A 19,926-nucleotide genomic window follows, 5' to 3' on the forward strand; every position below is an offset into this window, starting at 1 on the left:
TAACAGATATATCACTACAAATCTTGAGTTTTTGGATTTATTCCTAAAAAGTTTTAAGTTTCAAATATATTCTTGTTGTTAGTATCTGCTATAAAATTATAGTTAACCATAGATAAAATATTTAACCTTAGTTAGTGAATAAGACAAATTGACTTTTTTATCTCTCTTATATTATTATATTTTCTTTTCTCGATCAAAACTTCAGTTTGATCAAAATTCTAACGATGAGAATTCTTTTTCTTCTTTCTCTTTCTATTCCTCTTCGTCTCTCTCCTACATGCTAGTTTTGAATTCGTAACAGGAATTTCTCCATCCCCATTTATCCACGATGCGTATTGTTTCGCCCATGTCAAGCGCTAGAAATAAGTATTAGATAGGTAAAAAAAAAAATTGTGGAAAAAGAGGTAGAGAAGAGATTGCAACAATAGTAAATTATTTAGCTTTTATAAAGAAAGAATATAACAATTCAGATTTTTTTTATAAGGGCATTTCTATATGATTCTTACATATAAAGCTTTTGGAGAGGCATATTTATGATGACAAAATTGATACTTCACTGCTCTTTTATTAAAAAATAAACAGTGAGTTAACGGTAATAAACTACAGTCTATAGGGATAAATATGAGCATCACTAAACTTTTGAAGGGATAAATCTAAAAATTTAATTTTTGTTGGAATATATCTATTCGATATGTTTACATGGAGCTGTATAAAATTATCCCTAAATTATACATACAATATAAATATATCATATATATTTATTAATACATTAATAGTTTATAAAAATAATTTTTGAGAGACCGAGAGCATGTCTTTTTAAAATAATATTTAATAGTTATTTTTTAACTTCAAATGTGTTTTTAAACACAGAACGGTCTAAGGATGACGTGTCGGACATGGTCCACCCAATAATATCATTTCTGGAGAGATGTACGACCCTTATAAATCCAGATATTTTTCCTTTTTTTATTTCTCCTCTACATTTAATTACTTATTTTCATTTCCACCCCCTGTGTGGCTGTGTCGTCTCCTTCCCGGCTCTCTCCTCTCCCCTTCTCCATCTCCGTGTGGAATCTGAGGTACGATTCTCTACGATTCGCTTTTATTTTGCCTAATCGCTGTTAATTTCTACTCGTTTCGATATATTTTACACGGATCTCTCCGTTAGCGTTTGATTCGAGCGGATCTGTTTACGAGATCTAATCGCTAGGTTGCTCCATTTGATAATTTCTTTGATGAGTAGGAGAATCCGTTTTCTAGTACGATCTTTGCTTTTTCTGTAATTTTTTTTTCTTTTTGTAGTTTCGATTTGGTACGGGAATGGATTATAACGGAGTTTTGCTTGGATTATAGTTATAATTACTCACTCGATTTATTGATCGATAGATGGATCAGTATGTGGAGTGTGGAAACTGTTTGGATGATTTGAAAATGTATTTGTAATAATGGTTGCTTATTAGTTTCAAAAGCTTCTGGAGTTATTTTGGTTATATTTATACCAGTTGACTTGTACAAAGTTAAAAAGGTAGTGTGAAATCTTTTTAACCTAGAAATTTAATATAATTTTCTACTGAGGAAATCGAGCTTTTGTTGCATATTACTCAGGTTTGATCTTATCTTTCAGATTGTCTTTTCAAGATGGGTTTGATCAAGATCGGTGGCGAGTTGGAGGAGGGAACTTTGGAGATTGGAATGGGTATGGGCTGTAATTGTAACTAGTGGACATGTTGTTATGTCTGATGGATTCACCTTGATTACTCTTTCAACTTTTAACTTGTGCTGGTTGTTATGAACTATATTTAGAAGAATTAATGTTACTATCCTCTTATTTAGAAGAACTGAAATCGCCCTTAATGCGCCCTATTTTCTACGGCCTCTATAGATTGCCATAATCCTTGATTAATGAAACAAAAATCCAGAACATTATAATCTGAAATGAAATGAAGGCTTCAGTATCTAAATGTTTTACTCTCACTTGATATTAAACTAGTTTCGATTTTAGACTTTCATAAGCTGAAAATAATTTTGAGAATTGTGGGATGTTGCAATTGTGTGGGGAGGAGGTTGTCATCATTTTGTGACTTAATTAGTGTTCGTTGAGATGCAGAATACAGGACCGTCTCTGGAGTTGCAGGGCCTCTGGTCATCTTGGAAAAAGTTAAGGTGCGTATCTTGCTTATCTGCCGATTGCACACAATTTTGTTCCATCCCAGCTCCTTTAGAAGCATCGTGGACATTGATTTAGATCTCATTTTCTATTTCCCTTCGCTTCTGAAAATCAATGCAGGGTCCGAAGTATCAGGAAATTGTAAATATACGACTGGGAGATGGCACAATTCGACGAGGTCAAGTCTTGGAAGTTGATGGAGAAAAAGCTGTCGTGCAGGTTACTTTCATTTTCCGTTCTTATTTTATCTATATTTTATACTCTGAACCAGCTTTACCTGCCTTGATTTGCACATGCAATTATTAGCTCGAAATTTCATTAGAATTAGTAATACAAGATCATTCCATATCTTCGTATTGCTCTCTCGTACTTTGAGCATCCACTGACCTTGACAATAACCTATACTGCCTACACAGGCTTGTGTGAATATCCCTCTAAATTTCAACTAATTCTGTTTATCCTCGGATTTCATTTGTCTGATCATCGATTGTGTTCATCTTATTAGATATTCTCCTTGTATGTTGTGGCTTGCTTCAAGGTGTAGAGTTCTGGCATCTCAAAATGTGGATTCTTCATTGCATTTAATAGATGTGAAAATTTCATCTTACTTAAGACTAAAAGTCGAGTAGCAGATTAAGAGTACCAAGCATTGAAGTGTGATAAAAATGGTTGTATAATAACGCATAACTAGTTTTGATAAATGCATTTTTACACTGATAGTTTCTCCTTAACTGATTTTCAGAGCGTCAAGCCTTAAACGTGTAGTTTGCTTATTCATTTTGGAGTGAATTTATCTCTGCTTGCTGTTTGTGGCCAGTTCTCTCTCTCTTTTTTTTTTTTTCTGTTTTCATTTTGTGTGATGACAGTTCCTCATATAATGTTGTCAATATGCTTTCATGTTTGCAGGTCTTTGAAGGAACTTCAGGAATAGACAACAAGTATACCACTGTTCAGTTCACGGGAGAGGTATTCAACTTTGCTCTAACTATAGATAGTTGTGGTCAGTTTACATCTAGATATTACATTCCCTTTTCTTTTCATGTTAGAGTTTGTATCATTTAGTAAGACATTTTGAGGTCTAGACAGGAGGTTTATGTTGTGAAAACAAAGAATTAACTGAAGACCAAAAATCGTTCTTAGAAAGATAATCAGACTCTGGTTTAATAATCTGGGTGGGTTCTCTCTATTTGCACTATTTGTGCATAGCAATCTAATTCAGAAGATTCTGGGTCAGTGGTGAAGATTTTGGAGTTGGAAATGCCTATTGTTCTATTTTTTAGCAACTCAGTCAAGCTACTTTCTTATGCTTGTTTGAAGCTTTTGCATCTGTTTTCACTATGTAACATTTTCTTTTTTTTATTGTACAGGTTCTGAAAACTCCTGTGTCACTTGATATGCTTGGGCGCATTTTCAATGGTTCTGGAAAACCTATTGATAATGGTCCTTCAATTTTGCCCGAGGCTTACTTGGATATTTCTGGTAATCTTTTTGGAAGATAAACTACCTATTGGTGGCAAAAGCGGCATAGGAAATTAGATATTTATGTAGCCATAAACCTGTGTTCTTTCAAACTTACCTTGTTCTTCTTTTGTCTTTATTCCAGGAAGCTCTATCAATCCCAGTGAGAGGACTTATCCAGAAGAAATGATTCAGACAGGGATATCAACCATTGATGTCATGAACTCCATTGCTCGAGGGCAAAAGATTCCTCTCTTTTCTGCTGCTGGGCTTCCTCATAATGAAATAGCTGCCCAGATTTGTCGTCAGGCTGGCCTTGTGAAGCGTTTGGAGAAATCTGACAATCTCCTGGAGGTAATGAACCTACTAATATTGAGCTACAGCATAACTGTGACATACAAAATCACTTCCTACATTTTGTACAAATTGCAATATCTGGATACGCTCTCCTTTATATATTAAAACTTTGCAAAGGTGCGGGAACTAGTTAGCAATTTTATCACAATCTATTGAAGAGACCATGGATTAGGGATAGTATCTATAATTGCCCTCTGCTCAGAAATGTAATCATGAACCATGTCGAGATTGATTTGATCAAACTCAATATCTAGTTTGTGAAATAAATGTGGGAATATGTGACGAAGAACCTTGCATTATAATATATCTGAACTGTGCAAGGAGAATGTGATGTATAGGAGATATAAACATGTTAGTGCAGAGAAATGGCTAGTTCTGTACACGCCTGACAAACCATACTATACAAAATATTCACTGTAACTCGAAAGTTTCATATGAAATAAAAAAAAATTCCTTTTTCAAGCATTTATTGAAGAAGTTGTGTGATAATTATGTTTTCTCATGTTCGTATCTGATGCTGCTGAATAATCCTAGGGTCTAAATCAGTGCCAGCCAGAAGAACCCATTGTTTTTGGAATTTCTTCTAGACAATTTATTAATATTACTGTATGCGTCATAGTCATGGACAACTTTGGCATGCGTTTTTTTTTTTTTTTTTTTTTTTTTTTTTTCTCTTTTTTTTGTGGAAGCTAGCTAATGTTAGACTTTTTTGTGTTAATTCCTTTCAACCACCAGGATGGAGGAGAAGACAATTTTGCCATTGTGTTTGCTGCTATGGGTGTCAATATGGAGACAGCACAGTTCTTCAAACGTGATTTTGAAGAAAACGGTTCTATGGAGAGGGTCACCCTTTTCCTAAATCTGGTAGGTTTAACGCCATCTTAGACCTGTTAATTCTTTGTAGGTGATAAAATATGGTGTTCAACTCTGCCCTTCTGCTTGCTTGCAGGCAAATGATCCCACCATTGAGCGCATTATCACCCCTCGTATTGCATTAACTACCGCTGAATATTTGGCTTATGAATGTGGGAAGCATGTTCTTGTCATTCTAACAGATATGAGCTCTTATGCTGATGCACTTCGTGAGGTATTCGTTCTATTCTCTCTCATTCTCTTTTGATCAAAACATGCACATCTTGTGCTGATGAAATGTCACTATTTCTATTTAATAGCCACTGAAGCAACAACATGCAATAAGAGAGGACCTTTATTTAATAGCCACATTAAATATTCAATTGCTAAGTCCATATTCTTTTAACTTGTGCAACTTGTGCATATTTTTTAGGTTTCAGCAGCACGAGAAGAAGTGCCAGGTAGACGTGGTTATCCTGGTTATATGTACACTGATCTGGCAACCATATATGAACGAGCTGGGCGTATAGAAGGAAGAAAAGGCTCCATCACGCAGATACCCATTTTGACTATGCCTAATGACGGTAAATATGCTACTCTTTGCTCTGCTCATTCTTAGTCAAGCAATCCTTTTGGTCAGCATGAGAGGATGATGGTGCTTTGATGTAGAATATAGCCCAACATGAACCCATGAATAAGAGTTTGCAAATGATTGTAACAATGGCTGAATGAGAGAAAACCATCCAAGTGCCAATACCATATAGTAACTTATGGGNGTAATTTCTTATAGGCGTCTAACGGCATGTCCTAATGCACTAGTTCTGTTCTCTTTCCTTAATAGATATCACACATCCTACTCCCGATCTTACTGGCTACATTACCGAAGGTCAAATATATATCGATAGGCAGCTATACAATCGACAGGTACCACTCATACTTTATTTTGTACTTTTAACAGAGATGTAGATAAACCCAGAACGCCCGTTTCTATTGCTGCAGTTGTGTTCCTTTATAAAAATAGCATGCTTTATAGGCTTTTCAGAGTGCCCTCTTTGTTGTATGATTGTATTATGAAGATTTTGCCATTGCCTTATTTTCTCAGATATATCCACCTATCAATGTCCTGCCATCTCTATCTAGATTGATGAAGGTGAGTTTTCCAATACTTGAAGGTCCTTTGATATATATGTATGTGTATTTTCTTGTGGCTTGAAACTTTATAGTAGGCACCTTTTGTGATTTTTTATTCTTATCTCGTGCTTTGCAGAGTGCTATTGGCGAGGGCATGACTCGCCGTGATCATGCGGATGTATCTAATCAGGTATAATTGTGGAATGGGTTAATCTGTTGCTGATGAGATCAATTTGTGGGTCCCTTTATTTGATTTATCTGTTCTATTGTTCAGCTCTATGCCAATTATGCTATTGGAAAGGATGTTCAGGCTATGAAGGCTGTTGTAGGAGAGGAGGCTCTCTCGTCGGAGGATCTGGTACTTTCTTTCTCTGCAGTTTTTTCTTGACTATTTTTTTAATATATGATGTGCTAATTTATTTTAAAATTTGTTTGTTTGCAGCTCTACCTTGAATTCCTGGACAAGTTTGAGAGGAAATTTGTCGCGCAAGGTGCATACGACACTCGCAACGTCTTCCAGTCACTGGACCTTGCATGGACACTGCTCCGGATATTCCCCCGTGAGCTTCTCCACCGTATACCTGCGAAGACTCTAGACCAATACTACAGCAGAGATGCTGCTGCCCACTGAATTTCTCGTTATTTTGTAGAACTCCAATCTTCATGAAGAGCAGTTTGAATAAATTGAAGTTCGAAAACTCGAATCTTTTTTGCCTTATATCTTTGAATGTTATTCTTTACTGCATAAAATATTAGAGTTTTTGTGCATGCGCCTTGCACTTCTTGCTTTTGTAATGTGACATCTTGTATTATACCCTATGTTTTTATTAATTGCTACTACTAAAAGCCTGTAAGATGCAAATTGGGTTGCTTTTATGATGTTGAGTTATTATATTTCTGATTTTAGACCATTTACCATGTCAAGCAGAGATAGATTTGCTCATTGGGGTATCATATTCTCTAATGTGTTTTACCAATAATTTTGATGTTAATGATTGGATTAAATAATGTTTGCGGTGGTTTTAGACTATTCCTTCCTCTCTGAATTTTTCGTCAAAATTCTGCTTCGTCCCAATGCTGCTGCGTCTGAAGCTGATCTGCACCTTCAATTCCTCAAGCTTTTTGAGCAAATCTTTTTATTTTTCTCCAGGAATTATTTGAGTGTTCAAGACAAAAAAAGTATAATTAGATATAACAACGGAAAAACAAAGAATAATTTCGGTCGAGATTCAATCGTGCTTTTATATCACCATCCAACTTCAAAAACAACACACTTTTTTTAAAAAATTCCACGCGAATTTGGAACGTGGTTTTCTCCCATGCAATGCAATTAAAGTTTAGTTTAGTATTGAGATTTATCTAACGCTATTAAATAAAATAAAAGGTTGGGGTAACAAAATATCGGAATATGTTTCTACATTCTCCAATAGAATCACTGAAAATATATTGTACTCAGCATGCAAAAATAAATAAAATATTTTTTTCTCGTACTTTTTTATGCGCAATCCAAAACGAAGCCTGTATTTGTTCAAGGCACTGTTTTTTCTCTCCGTAACGAGTTTTTTTTTGTGGGGGGCGCTTACATTTCAGTCGGAAATATTCGAGGGACTAATATGCAAAACTCGTCATAAGTTACTCCCCGACCTGTCCCGTGTCCGGGCTCTTCACCTCCACCTCTCTCCGCAGTTTTTTCTCGGACGAATCTCATTGTAAACCCTCTTAGTTCTCAGCGAAGCCAAAGGGGAAAAAAAACGCTGTTGGCAGAAGCCGCTCCCCTCCCCCATGGCGGAGAAGCCGCAGCCGGTGCGCGTCCTCTACTGCGGCGTCTGCGGCCTCCCCGCCGAGTACTGCGAGTTCGGCCCCGACTTCGACAAGTGCAAGCCCTGGCTCCGCCAAAACGCCCCCCATCTCTACCCCGATCTCCTCAACGGTGCTTCCCCCCATCCCAAACCCTAACCCTAACCCATCCCTCGATTCTCTCCCCCCCCCAACGACCCTTTCTCTGTTTCCTCTCACGAATCCGTTTCCGCTTCGATTTTGATCCAGATGCCAAGGAGAAGGACGTCGACAAGGCAGCGGAGCAGCTCCAGGCGGTGGGGATTTCCGGCGCCGGAGACGGCGGAGGTGAGGGCTCCAGTGCGAATTCAGGTATAAGAATTATTCTAAGCATCGGATTCGGCAAATCTGATCCGGTTCCAAATGTTCTGATTTGGAGTAGTTCGAGAACATGTCGAAGCTAAATTCTATGTTAAATTCCTGGGGAATCGTGTACTTACTGGTTTGTAGTTGAAGATGAGGTTGGAGGTACATTAAATCTCAATATTTAAGCGACAGATTTAGTAGAAATATTATCGCTTATATTGGAGTGCTAAAAAAAAATCTGCCTTTTCTGTTCACAGGGCAAAATTGAGAAGAAAAAAAAAGTTTTTAAGTGAATTCAGTACAACTATTAGTAGGTTCTTCGACCCTTCCGTGCTTAGTCAGTTGCCTTCTTCACAAGAAGTAATCATCATGATGAATTTTGATTTACGAACGAGAATTAGTTGTTGCCAAAGACATGTAGAGGAGGTGTTTGATGTGTGTGTAGGATGAAATCTAACTGTGGAATATTCAATGTTGCCTAACATTGTTTTAGTGAATGTCACAATAGTTTTTTTTTTTTTTTCGTAGTTAGCCTTTTGTGTGGAATTTAACATTGTAAACATAAAGATGACCGTCATGTTACTTCGGATCTTGCAATTCTTGGCAAATATGTTAACTTGGCATAACAATATATGAACAATTTATCGGAGTAGACACCCTTTTTTTTTTGGTTTATAATAACTGTTTTTTTTCCTCTTTTGTTGCTTTACTCTGACTTTATCGCATAGTAGCGATGAGTTAGTGCAAGTTCTTCTGATGAAGTTTTTCGTCCCTTTGCTTATTGTAGGCAGCACATCAGGGTCTAAGCAAGAAGAAGTAAAACGCCTTCCTGGCGGTAAAATAAAGAAGAAAGTAGGTTTCTTAGCCTTCCATATATATATATATATATATGTATATATTGTGGCTAATGTTGCATTAAATCATTGATCTTAACTTCATTGCAGTTATCTACAAATTTTAGTGGAATAGATTGAAGTTGTTTGCTGTGAACATAATGATTCTTATACATTGGCTGTAACAGAAAGTTCCTATTAGAAAAATTCAATTTTTCATAGTTCAACCATGCCTTGAATGCCTTTCCTTTTGTTGGCTGTTATTCTACCTAATCCCTTTACTCCAAGGAGAGTTAATGTTTTTCTTAGCTTCCCTTTTGATGCAACTAGATCAGCTATAATTGTCATTAATTACTTTTTTCCCCCTCTGACATGTAATTTGGGACTTATTGATGTGATGCATTGCTACAAATATTTGATTAAACAGTTACAAGTTCCTTCAGCCTTTGTTCACTTAAAGAGGATCAGCTTCACACTATTTATGTGATGTTGTAGTCTTCCATGTTTATCTTTTCTAAACTAGTGTTGTGTTACAATGCTTGATTTTGTGATGCCCAACTAGTCTATTATAGTACGTTGAACACAAAGCCTATCAATAAATTCTAGAATGCTAAAGCTCTAATTCGTAATACTAGTAAACTACTAGTTAAGTATTGGTCGAATTCCCTATATCTCCTCCAGTATAGGACTATTTGAGACATTCCACAACACTCCAACCCTGGACGCCCACACAACCACAAACTCCTCCATACACAGAGAATAAAGGGAAGGTTCAAAAGTTGCTGCATCATACATATGATATGACAATATCGTTCCAGAAATTTTCTATGTGGTATTTCAAAGGTATGATAGCTCAAGTACAGTGCAAAATAACCGCGAAACTGGACTAAACCCTCAGTCTCAGCTTAGTTTGGGACGATTTCTTTAAGAAATGATTCAACTATGGTTTGGATTTGTTAGATAAGACCGATATTATTTTGTTTTGGTTTGCTTCTCTATCTAAAAAGTGGTATCAAACTTTCGCATAGACCTTGGACCTAATTACATTTACTAAACTTGATATAAGGTTGAGAATCAATAACTTTCTCTAACTTTTTGTTAATGGTCTGCATAAATCATTATTCTGGACCACATGTCAGAATGCTTTATGACATCATTTAAACATTGATGGGTACCTTCTCTTTCAGGAGAAGCAAGAAGTTGTGATTGAGAAGATTGTCCGAAACAAGCGCAAGTGTGTTACTGTTGTAAAAGGCCTTGAATTATTTGGTGCGTATTTAATAAAGAAATCTTAGTTCCTCTTTCCTCTTCAAGATTCTGTATAAAACCAAATTATCGGAAAGTTAAATGCTTGATTATTTGAGTATTTTTGCATGATGTTATAGGCATAAAACTCAGTGATGCTTCTAAGAAGCTTGGAAAGAAGTTTGCTACTGGGGCTTCTGTTGTTAAGGTACACTATCATTTCTAATCAATTTATGGACTTCTTGAATGTTTATGCATGCACCAATTAATAATGCCTGTTTGATAACTGGTTTCAGGGCCCAACTGACAAAGAGCAAATTGATGTTCAAGGAGACATAGCATATGATATTGTGGAGTTCCTAACTGAGACATGGCCAGATGTAATTTTTCTCTACGATTTGAATCTATGTCATATACTTATAGTTTGATCTTATGCCACCTTTAGAAGATAAGTCATCGCCTTAAGAAGTATTGCGATAAACCATCAATGAGAAATGAAAAGGACCTTAACTTCTATTGCTGCTAGAAATTTTTATATTGATTATAGTGCCTTATGGGATATGATAATGTGTACTAAGTAGTGACTAATTAGTCCGATGTTTCATTAGAACTGCTCAGAAAGAGATCTGATAACCAAAGCAACAATGGATGTTTTATTGGCCTTACAGTGCCCCATATCTTAATTATGATATTCAAAAGATGAAACAAATATGATGATTTTGCTGCTTGGCATTTATCAGGTGCCTGAATCGGCAATTTTCTTCATTGAAGATGGAAGAAAGGTTGCTGCTGCTTGACTCTGCACCTGGGAGGAGCAAAGGATAAAACACTGTTATGTAGTTCCATATTAAGTTATATGGTGGAATCTGCCCCTCTTTACGATATTGTGGCATTTCCACAATTTGCTTTGTTATAAATCAACTCCTTTCTCTATTTTCAGAAATTCCTGTATTTTCCGGCTATGTTAAAAAAAACCTGCTTATCTGAGTTATAATCTCGCCGATGCCTGCGCCGTTTTCTTTTTTTTGGGTATTCTCTGTGCATTTGAGAAGGGTTTGCTATTATTCATTTATGTTCAATCTTTCTAAGAAATTGTACTTGGTGGTGCTCTAATATTAGGTCTGTAGATGAAGAACATGTAGAACATTTAGGCCCTTAATAGCTGTATTTTGTAGATATTGTTGCCTGGACTAGGTCCACCATGCCATATGTAAACCAGTAGTTAATCTACCTTCCATTCTATTTCCATTTTTATTGATTTAAAACTTGGGTAAATTTCAATTTGCCCTCCTGTAGTTTGGCATAGTTTTAGTTTGTTATCTTGCGTTGTAAAATGTTTTTTTTAATTTTCCAATGGTTATATTTTTATCTTACTCTTTAATATCATTAAATAGGATAATTAAAAAAATATTGTTTTTTTGGACTTCGAACCCCGTTGAACTGGCATATTTGGACTCTGAAAATTTCGCTGAAAATCAAAGTCTTCATTTGGCTATTATTTCGAAAGAGATTACGCACTGCTGACAGACTACTCCAGCGAGGCATTTTCGTTGACCAACAATGTGCCTTCTGCACTGTATCAACGGAAAGCTGTGATCATTTCTTCTGTAACTGCGTTTATGTCCGATACCTTTTTGTCAGTGTGGATGGATTGGATATACCCATTGCCACCGTGGGTGACGTAAGAAGTCTTTGGGCTGACTTAGCTGCCATTCCTGTTGAATTGGTAAGAATGCGAAGTCTAATCCTACTGGCTGCGATCTGGTGGGTGGTCTGGAGGGATAGAAACAACTCCGTTTTTCAGACAACTCCGCCCGACGCGGCCCGCTCTCTGGAACGTGTTAATCTTCTTACGACCGACTGGACCGTGCTGATATGAGCGACATTAGGCTACTCTTCCTTTTTACACTTTCCTCATATCTCTTTTTGCCCCTTTGATCTGTTGTCACATCTCTTTTTACCCTTTTGACCTGTTGTCTATTTTTTTTTGGAGGCCTAAGCTGCTTTCATCTCTGTACGCTCAATTTATTTTACTTAATGAATGAAGCAGATAGCTTGCTATCTATTTCTCAAAAAAAAAAAAAGTTTTTGGAAGTCATAAGACAGTATAATAATATAGCATTTTACTATTCTATATGATTTATATTTTATTATTTATTGTTTGTAAAATGTATTACATTACTTTCTTTTGTAATTGCAGGTTTTTTGCAATAAAACAAACTAAAATTATATAGTAACAAAGTGTAACTTTTCGAATCATATTGTGTGTGTTTGATTCACAAAAAAATTTCGGTGGAAGAAAGATTTTCGGAGGAAAAAGAATTTTACGTTATCCATTGTTTGGTTTGTAGGGAATTTTTTTTTATGGTTGTTTCGTTGAAAGGAAAAAAAAAAGAGAAAAACTATTATATATATATATATATTATATATTATTAATATACAATAATTATTATACTATATATATTATTATTATAATTTTTTTATAAATAAATATATTTAAAATATATTATACAATAAGTATGTAATATAATACATAAAAGTTTATCCTGTACCGATCGTCCCTAGAACAAGTGACAAAAAGTTTGGTGGTTGGTATTCGAGACCCAAGTTCGAATTCTAGTTGATTCATATTTCTAGCTAAGTTTGGATAGCGTGCTACCTATCTCTCTCTCTCAAAAAAAAAAAAAAAACAAAAGTTTACCTCGTGGACCGCGAGTTACCACGTTCCTGCACCGTGATTTATCTGAGCGAGGTTTTCAAAAATCTGCAAAAAAAAAAAGAAAAAAAAGAAAAAAAAAAAAAGAAAAAGGAAAACAAATTTTTAGAGACAACCAAATAACAAAAAGATATTACTAGGATCCAAACACACCCGCAGTGGTAGTGATGAAGTAAAAAAATAGTAAATTATACAGGAACAAGTAGAAGATTTGCAATCGACATAAGGATGAGATAGATGATGGATCATTTTCTTCGGTTCAGAAACAACTCTTACCTGAGTCAATCTCAATCATAAACAGGAACATATACATATACATAGAACATAGAAAGATAGCTAAAATATACGGTTCGTGGGACCATAGAGCCTATAATATATGTCCCAGTAATAAATGGGTAACGTGATAAAGTGCCTGAACATTTTGCATATTATATTGTATTTTAAAGTACTTACAACTACATCTAGCATGTTTACCCACCGATACAATAATTCAAAGCAATTTGCTCAGTGCATAAATTGATGAAGGCACGTCGTGTAGTTGTAGAATAAATTGACTCTTTTTTTTTTCTTTTTTTTTTTTTTGCTCTTTCGATTGGATTTTTTTTTTTTTTATTCCTTTTGGGTGCATTTGGTTCGAGTTATCCTGTCAGGATTACGGGCAATCATGCCAGGATAACTGTGTTTGGTTAATTTGCTATATAATCTAGTAGCATTACAAATCGAGCAGGNAAAAAAAAAAAAAAAAATGATAGTAGGAAATAGAAATTTAAAGTTTTAATATTGTGAAAAGATAAATAAAAATTATAATGCACCGATCACACTACACTTGTAAATAACATTTTTTTCATTTCATCATCTCACAATTTTTCAGTCTAAATTTTAAGTTAACTCTCTAATTCTTAAAACTTAAATGGCTTCTCAGTTTTTGAATTTTTAATTTTCTGAATCGTTACACCAAGTAGAGTAGATAAAAATAAATGGAACTACGGAAGACTCCCTCGGCTATAGTCTACTTCCGAATGGCTTTGATGTATTTTTTATATAAATGATATATTTTTTAATTTTTATTTTTTCAAATTTATACGAGCTTAGTTTTATTAAGTTTTTCAGCAATCTATCGTATTAATGGTTTTAATAAACTTAAAATATATAATGAATTTAACACAAAAAAAACAGGGAAGAGGCCTATCAATGGGAAAAATAAAATTAATGGACCGTTTTCAGAACAGCTATAGTTGAGAGGGTCTCCGAGCATTTTCACCCATAGATTATTTGTCCACTATTCCACCTAAACTTAAAATTCAGTAAAAAAAAAAAAAAACCCGTAGAAATATGTACTGAGTCGTCGTCGTCTCCTCTCGTTCTGTGCACCCTCTCCTCTCCTTCTCTTCTCCTCTTTCGAGCTCCTCTCTCTCTCTCTCTCTCTATCTCTCTCTCTCTTTAATCGCATGGGGAGCTCCGGCGAAGTGGCGGTGGCGGCGCTCCTCCTCCTCCTCCTCCCATGGCTTCTCGCCATGTCTCCCGCCGACGGCTTCTACCTCCCCGGTGTCGCCCCGCGCGATTTCCAGAAGGTGAGATCATCTTTCTCGAGTTCGATCGCAGGTCGTAGTTTATGTAACTAGTGTTTCAGTTTTTGATTCGATCTTTTGTTTGAGATAATGGTTTCTTATGCTCTTCTTCTAGTTCATCTCACTGGATTGACCTAGGACGACGTAGATTTGTGTCGCGGTTCTGCTTACTTTTGTTTGAGTTATTTTACGGATCGTTGGGAGTTGTTAGGTCTGTTGAAGAAGATAGTTCACGTAATGTAAGTTTAGCTGGTGTAATTACGGAATGTGTTTAATGTCGATTCCAGAAATGTTCTTTAAAAACCTTGTCTTTGTACTAAATTTTTGTACTTAGAAGGGCGTTTGCTCAAAAATAGCTGGATCCCCTCATGATTCTATTTACTATGTGAATCTCTCAACTGATCAGCAGTTTGTTTTAATGGGAAAGAGTGAATAGTTGAGAATTCAATTTTGTGGATCAGAACAGATAATAGTGTTTACTTGGATAGAATAACTGAAGCAGAGCTTAATTGGGCTGTGGTACAGAATGAGATTGAGTCAGGTGTAATTGCGTAATAATAGTTGTCGAGTGAGGCATTGGGAATCTCTTGAGGTGGTTTGGATCATCTCATTTCTCGGCAGAAATTATTCAATTTATATGGGGATTGCTTTAATGGAAAGTTGGGTTAAGCATTTTGAACCGAGAAAAAAGCTGCGAAAACAAATAGTGAATGCTGTCAATTTCAAATGGCAGATAAATTGGGTTTAAATTTGTTGTGAAGATGTGTCTAGATCAAATTAATAGTTGCTTTATTGTTTTGGGAGCTTTCAGATGATTTAAGTTGTAGGCTAGGGTGTTTAAAGATGTTTTAACTTGGTCAAGTTCCAAGAAAAAGTAGCTATCTGCTGGTATAGAGTGGAAGTCAAAATATTGATGGTTATTTAATCATGCTTGATCTTTTTACATTCTAAATAATCGGCTGAATTACATTTACCTTTATCTTGAAGATCTGGCAAAATTTACTGGGCAAGATTATGTGTTCTTCATCTTCATTGTGTATGTTAATATTTTGTGACTGTATATTGCTGAGTTGCCCATAAAATGGCTGCCTGTTTCCCTTGCCAGTTTATGTCTTTTTTTAAAAAAATCTTCTTTGAGATTGTTTTATGCTCTTTGTTCTCCACAAAGAATTTATGAAAGAATTTTTGTTTTTGTTGTTACACAAATTGTTTTTATAATTCCACCGATTATGCAGTTATATGATCATTCTCCACCTTTTTGCAGGACGATGAACTTCAAGTGAAAGTGAACAAGCTTTCATCTACAAAGACGCAACTTCCTTATGACTACTATTTCTTGGACTATTGCAAGCCTCCCAACATTGTGAACAGTGCTGAGAACTTGGGGGAGGTTCTTCGTGGCGATCGAATTGAGAATTCTGTCTATGCAGTGAGTAATCTTCAATTCACCTTTTTGTTAAATAGTAGTAGGAAGATCAGTTATAAGGATTAGTATTTTGTTTGGTTGGTTAACTGTGCTTGGCGTGTATGATTCAACACAGTTCAAAATGGGAAGGGATGAGAGTTGCAAAGTGGCATGTCGCACCAAGCTTACTCAGCAAGCTGTGAAGAAATTCAAAGAAAAGATAGATGATGAATACCGAGTCAACATGTAAGTAGTTAGTTTGTGTGTCTTTCCTACCAATTATTCACAGTACAAAGATTTTTTTTGTAAAATTGTCTAGTTTATTGTTATAAATGTCCAGTTTTTTCTTTTCCACTTACTTTTGTGATCGCTATCTTTTTTGTGTTAACGATGCTTTTGATATTTACACCTTTTAGGATCTTGGATAATCTTCCTGTTGCAGTTCCTAGGCAAAGAAGAGATGGAAGCGATGCATTAAGCTATGAACATGGTTTCGCAGTTGGTTATAAGGTAACTAACACTCTGTTTTGAGTAGCAATTGTCAAACTCTTTATGGCAAGTTCCTTTGTTGGTTGATTTTGATTAACTACAATGCATCCAGGACAAGGATGACAAGTATTACATAGACAATCACTTGAGTTTCAAAGTCATGTACCATGAAGACCAAGAGACTGAGGATGCTCGTATTGTTGGTTTTGAGGTGATTCCAAGCAGGTGAATTTTTTCTTTTTCCTTCTGTGTTCTTTTCTTGTCACATATAGTGTTGGCATATTTATGGTTAAGTTGCTGGATTTCAGTCCTCTTGAGGAACAACAATCTATTGGGCAGCTCTAATACAAATTATTCTAACCCTACTAACAACAGACCAGAGGAAGTGATGGAGCTTGGATGGCAAGAATAGAATTTTATAGCCAATATTTGTAGTACCTTTAGGAATCATGCATTTTGAAAACTATCTGAGGAGACTCGTGTGCTTCTTCATTGTGGCCTTGCAGATTTAGTTTTATGATGCTTTTTTGATCTTATTATATATTGTGTTCTGCCGGCATTGGATGGAAATCTAGTCAAATCAAAGTCCCAGGTCAAAATTATGCAGTACAGAAAATGGACTAAACTGACTGTTTCTGACTGGTTCAAACTGGTATCTTTCTTTCCAAATATCGAACGGAACCTTAATCAAATGAATTTTCTGATACTCTGTTTCAGACGATAATTTTATGTATGTTGGTTGCCTTTGGTGCTCAATAAAAGTTCATCTTTGCTTACAGTTATCAGGGCGTATTAAGATATAAAGAGGTATCTGTACAAGATTACACAGTTGAAGCTGATAATTGTTCCATTGCAGTTTTAATGCGTTGGTACCAAATTATCAGGCGCAGTGTCCATTTTAATTTGCTACTCAAATAATATATCTTCATGAAGAATAGCATTTAACTGCTTTCTTTAATTTAGTTCTCTTGTTAACAATTTCTGTTCTATATACAGTGTAAAGCATAAATACAGTGAATGGGATGATAAAAACCCTAAATTGTCAACATGCAATGCTCAGATAACTCCAGGCGGCCAAACTCCCCAGGAAGTAGCTGCAGATGCTTACATTGTATTCACATATGATGTTTCTTTCCAGGTACATTCCTATTCTTTTTTAACTTGTCTTCATTTCTATTTTGCACTCAGTCATTTGAGTAGAAAGTACGCTTCTTTCTTGATTTTGCAACTTCTATTTTCTTCTTACACTCTAGTGATTTTGGACCAAAAGGGTCTTTCCTGGGCTGGAAGGTCCCTACCTACTAAGTGCCTATCAGCCCTGTATCTGTTTGTTGCCTTTTGCTACAAGCAGCCCGTCCTTTTTTTTTTGCTCTCAACTACAGCTGCTTCCAGTAGAGCATTTCACAAATTAAATAATCAGGACCTTCTAGTACAATAGAAAGCCGAAATGAGATTCTTTGCTGAAAAAGTAGAAGCTCTAATCTGGAGCTGCCTCTTCTGCTATGAAGAGAAGCTGTATGAGAAATTTTAATGTAGTGCTTTAATAGAGTGCTTCTCCTAGTATTACCCTACAAAAAGGCCAAACAACCAAACAGGCTTTGAATAAATAATGGAGGGATTCATTGAAAGGCAGCCAGATAACATTTGAGTCTATAAATAAATATATTTCGGCCCAAAGTTGCAAAGATGAAAGAAGGGCCCAAACTGCAAAATCAGGAAATTAGATTGGTCATTTTCACAAAACCACCTTTGGATTCTCACATCCTCTTCTGTTTTGCTCATATCTCAGCCTAGTGACATCAAATGGGCATCTCGCTGGGACACTTACCTTCTCATGAATGATGAGCAAATTCACTGGTTTTCAATCATCAACTCTCTAGTGATTGTCCTCTTTCTCTCTGGCATGGTAGCGATGATCATGTTAAGAACACTCTATAGGGATATAGCAAACTATAACCAACTAGATAATCAGGACGAAGCTCAGGAAGAAACTGGATGGAAACTTGTTCATGGTGACGTATTCCGCCCTCCCATCCATTCCGGCCTACTCTGCGCTTACGTGGGAACTGGAGTTCAGTTTTTTGGGATGACACTTGTCACAATGATATTCGCCCTGCTAGGGTTTCTATCCCCCTCCAACCGCGGGGCCCTTATGACTGCTTTGGTCCTATTATGGGTTTTTATGGGCCTATTCGCAGGATATTCCTCATCCCGCCTCTATAAAATGTTCAAAGGCACAGAGTGGAAGAAGATAACCCTAAAAACTGCATTCATGTTCCCTGGTATAGTCTTCGCCATCTTCTTCTTCCTGAATGCATTGATCTGGGGGGAGAAGTCATCAGGAGCTGTTCCTTTCGGGACTATGTTCGCTTTGGTTCTCCTTTGGTTTGGCATTTCAGTTCCTTTAGTCTTTCTTGGCAGTTACCTAGGGTTCAAGAAGCCGGCTATTGAGGACCCTGTGAAAACCAACAAAATTCCTAGGCAAATCCCTGAGGTGGGATGGTACATGCATCCGGCTTTCTCTATTCTGATCGGCGGTATTTTACCATTCGGTGCTGTCTTTATTGAGCTATTCTTTATTCTCACTTCCATCTGGCTGAACCAATTCTACTACATCTTCGGCTTCCTCTTCATCGTATTCATCATCCTACTCATAACTTGCGCGGAAATCGCAATAGTGCTTTGCTACTTCCAGCTGTGTAGTGAGGATTACCATTGGTGGTGGAGGGCGTACTTGACCGCTGGCTCTTCCGCTTTATATCTTTTTGCATATTCAGCATTCTATTTCTTCACCAAGTTGGATATCACGAAGTTTGTCTCAGGTATTCTATACTTTGGGTACATGTTGATCGTGTCTTATGCTTTCTTCGTACTCACTGGGACCATCGGCTTCTATGCCTGTTTCTGGTTCGTCCGAAAAATATATTCATCCGTGAAAATAGATTGATGAGACTGTAGCACAGAAGAGAGGATTATGTATGTTCTCTCACTAAGAATTCAGACACTAGGGACGGAGTCACACTTGAACAGTGATTCAGAGAATTGTGACAGGGATGAACCACTATTTTGAACTTGCAGATCAAAAACAGGGATGTTTAATTGTTTTGTTCAACCTCCAAATAATGTACTGCTTGTAATTTATCTCTCTTTCTTAATGATATTTGTACAACACTGAACAATGTTAGATTTATTTCCTTTTATAAGGGACTCAAAGATTATTAGACACTTTAAGTGATTGCACACACATTTGAAATTAAGGAATTTCTTCTACCGTTCATAGTTTTGATTGCATGTTACTAGCTTGATGTTTTCACATTGATTAGCTTGGTATCCTTTTTTCTATCTTTTTCCTTTTTGTTTTCTGCAATAAGGCAGGTCGTATGTGAAGGGGTAAACACACATTATTCATAAGCATAAATTATAAAACTAGTCTCCGAACTTCGTAATTGCATGCATTCTGTTAGCTTAAAATTGTGGGTTCTTGGTTTGTTATCTTCCAATTGTTCTACAAAATGCACTATTGTGGGGGTTGGCTCTCCAAAATTCGTCTACTTTTATGATAT

General features: G+C 36.2%; 3 protein-coding genes across 4 annotated transcripts; all 3 read left to right on the plus strand.

Moving 5' to 3' along the window:
• LOC109710442 (V-type proton ATPase subunit B 2) lies at positions 937 to 6,857 on the plus strand. The gene is made up of 15 exons (XM_020233002.1): positions 937 to 1,079; positions 1,625 to 1,696; positions 2,108 to 2,163; positions 2,288 to 2,386; positions 3,074 to 3,133; positions 3,535 to 3,646; positions 3,771 to 3,979; positions 4,718 to 4,846; positions 4,932 to 5,069; positions 5,268 to 5,418; positions 5,676 to 5,758; positions 5,937 to 5,984; positions 6,102 to 6,155; positions 6,240 to 6,323; positions 6,408 to 6,857. Exons 2-15 carry the CDS (start codon positions 1,639 to 1,641, stop codon positions 6,594 to 6,596), a joined length of 1,470 nt encoding a protein of 489 aa, XP_020088591.1. The 5' UTR covers positions 937 to 1,079; positions 1,625 to 1,638; the 3' UTR covers positions 6,597 to 6,857.
• On the plus strand, positions 7,602 to 11,210 carry LOC109710887 (translation machinery-associated protein 22). Of its 2 annotated transcripts, none has more exons than XM_020233680.1 (7): positions 7,602 to 7,895; positions 8,012 to 8,089; positions 8,895 to 8,959; positions 10,128 to 10,209; positions 10,326 to 10,393; positions 10,482 to 10,565; positions 10,926 to 11,210. In XM_020233680.1, the coding sequence occupies exons 1-7, from the start codon at positions 7,748 to 7,750 to the stop codon at positions 10,980 to 10,982; spliced, it is 582 nt and encodes a 193-aa protein (XP_020089269.1). In that variant the 5' UTR covers positions 7,602 to 7,747; the 3' UTR covers positions 10,983 to 11,210. The 2 variants fall into 2 exon arrangements, with proteins under 2 accessions (XP_020089269.1, XP_020089268.1); XM_020233679.1 differs by having other exon boundaries at positions 7,607 to 7,895; positions 8,012 to 8,113.
• LOC109710623 (transmembrane 9 superfamily member 7-like) lies at positions 14,238 to 19,644 on the plus strand. The gene is made up of 7 exons (XM_020233338.1): positions 14,238 to 14,472; positions 15,734 to 15,898; positions 16,011 to 16,120; positions 16,291 to 16,384; positions 16,476 to 16,588; positions 17,360 to 17,501; positions 18,153 to 19,644. Exons 1-7 carry the CDS (start codon positions 14,350 to 14,352, stop codon positions 19,308 to 19,310), a joined length of 1,905 nt encoding a protein of 634 aa, XP_020088927.1. The 5' UTR covers positions 14,238 to 14,349; the 3' UTR covers positions 19,311 to 19,644.

The sequence above is a fragment of the Ananas comosus genome, linkage group 5 (genome assembly GCF_001540865.1).
Source record: "Ananas comosus cultivar F153 linkage group 5, ASM154086v1, whole genome shotgun sequence".
Classification (NCBI taxonomy): Eukaryota; Viridiplantae; Streptophyta; class Magnoliopsida; order Poales; family Bromeliaceae; genus Ananas; species Ananas comosus.